This window comes from Octopus bimaculoides, chromosome 5 (assembly GCF_001194135.2).
Source record: "Octopus bimaculoides isolate UCB-OBI-ISO-001 chromosome 5, ASM119413v2, whole genome shotgun sequence".
Taxonomy (NCBI): Eukaryota; Metazoa; Mollusca; class Cephalopoda; order Octopoda; family Octopodidae; genus Octopus; species Octopus bimaculoides.
In genome coordinates, this window is record NC_068985.1 from 42,206,798 (window position 1) to 42,209,098 (window position 2,301).

At 33.9% G+C, this 2,301-nt stretch overlaps 1 protein-coding gene across 2 annotated transcripts in view; it reads left to right on the plus strand.

The window, feature by feature from the left end:
* Window positions 1-2,301, plus strand: part of LOC106876067 (matrilin-2-like) — a 9,702-nt gene extending 7,401 nt beyond the window's left edge. For both annotated transcript variants that reach the window (XM_052968035.1, XM_014924474.2), the window contains one exon: window positions 1,125-2,301. In XM_052968035.1, coding sequence (XP_052823995.1) covers window positions 1,125-1,687 — 563 coding nt within the window. In that variant the 3' untranslated portion in view covers window positions 1,688-2,301. The remainder of the gene's footprint in view (window positions 1-1,124) is intronic.

Consider the following 2,301-nt stretch of genomic DNA (forward strand, 5'->3'; position numbering starts at 1 on the left):
GGGGGGGGGGGGTAAAGAAAGGAAAGAAAGATTGAAAATACACTTAGAGTCTTTGAAAAAGATTTATATACATTTACTTAACAAGTTACACAATATCTCAAAATTTTAAAAAATAGTGTGAGATGGAGAGATCTGAAGCTAAGTTGTATTTGTCTCAACTTTGACAAGAGTTTGATCAATTGAGCCCTTTTATGGGGAGAGTATGGCTCAAATTGTCATCAGTTAAAGTTGGCCACAAGTTTAGAGGACCATGTACTTGCATTAAAGATAATTAAACCATAAGTTAAGGCTGTGTTAGGCCAGTTATGATGTCATACAGTAGTAAGAACAACAAGAACACACACACACACACATATTTTGAATGGTGAATTTGTTAACTTTGGCTTGTATTAGATAAGGATAAACAATTTATTACTGTTACTAAATTTTCTTCAGCTAACTTCACATTCCATGACTACCACTGGGATCGATCAGGTATCAGACAAGTATGAAACCTTCAGGGGTGTTTGACCTCGTGATTGGCATGAACTGATTAGATTTGGGGATTGATCAGATACCAGACAAGAGTTCTGGATTATTTTTCCAGTTTTTTTACTTAATTTTTGAGAGCAGTCGGGTTCATTCTTAGTATTCTCGCTTGTGAGAGCAGTCGAGTTTATTTCAGATATTCTCATTTTAAAAATCATCTCCAGCTAATTGTTGAGAGGACATTGGTGTTGCCTTGGTGGAGGTTTGCGCTCCCTGAGTGTTTTTGTTATTATTATTATTATTATTATTATTATTATTATTATTATTATTATTATTAAGACAGTTAGCTGGCAGAATCGTTTGCATGCCGGGTGAAATTCTTATAGGTATTTCATCTGTCTTTACATTCTGAGTTCAAATTCCGCTGGGGTTGACTTTGCCTTTCATCCTTTTTGGGTCAATAAACTAAGTACCAGTCAAGCACTGGGGTCAATGTAATCAACTAGTCCCCTCCTCCAAAATGTCAGGCCTTATGCCTAGAGTAGAAAGGGTTATTATTATTATTATTATTATTATTATTATTAATATCATTGTTGCTACTACTACTACTACTACTGCTAAAACTGTATTCATAATGGTTTTAATTTCTTGTTCAGAATGTGGTGATCAACCAGTGGATGTTGTATTTGTGGTGGATGTCTCTGGCAGTATTAATGTTACCGGACTGAACAGTACCAAACATTTCCTCACACATTTTATTAACTCAACAAACATAGGAAAGAACAACATGCAAATTAGCATCTTGTTGTTCAATGATAAACCTCACAGCTTATTTCAGTTGAACAGATACACAGAGAAAAAACAGATGCTTGATGCTGTCTATAAGATTGGACCACCCGAAGGAACTACTTACCTGGGACGGGCACTTGTGTTTGTTGCTTTGGTCAGTTTGCAAGAGAAAATGGGTGCTAGAGAACATGTGAACCGAGCTGTTGTTATTTTGACAGATGGTGTTCTCCATGATGCGGAGAGAGCTGAAAGATGGGGTGCACTGCTTAGAAGACAAAAGAAAGCGGAACTGTTTGCCATTGGTGTTGGAGAAGCTGACCCAGCACAACTACAAAGATTAACTAGAAACAGAAATAATGTTTTTTATGTTCGAGAATATGTTCAGTTGAATGGAATTATGGATATCTTACTGCAGAGTGTCTGTATGTAAAGAGTATTAACCAAAATATTTTGGATACAGAACAAAAACTGTAATATTTTGTTATATTGGATTTTGAAACTTACATTCAGAAGAGGGGTTTATTTTTACTTTTTTTATCTTTTATTTTTAGTTATAATTAACTTTATAGGATTTGAGATTAATGTGACTATGTATAATATTAAACATTCTATAATATAAAACACTCTATTTATTCTGATATCTGGTTTAAGTAGATCCTCTCTTACATATCAGAGAATAAAATACTAAACTAAAGCAAATCAATCAACTCATTAATCATAATCATCTTAACGACTCTAATCAAAACTATAATATCAAAGCTAACCCATCATTACTAAACTATCGCTAATACTGAAATTATAACCACTCAGTACATGAGATTCAGTTCATCACTAGTAACCATATACTAACAATAACCAGTCAAAAACAATTGTCCTATCTTCAAAGACCACATCTTACCATCATTCTAATCTCCAATCATGCTAACCTAAGCATACAGTAAGTCCCAACATGGTCTTGTTCCTAAAAGCTTCATGCTAACTATATTGACGCTGTAATGATAATAACAAAAATTAATCTTGTCAATTCGAACATTGGCTAAAGAA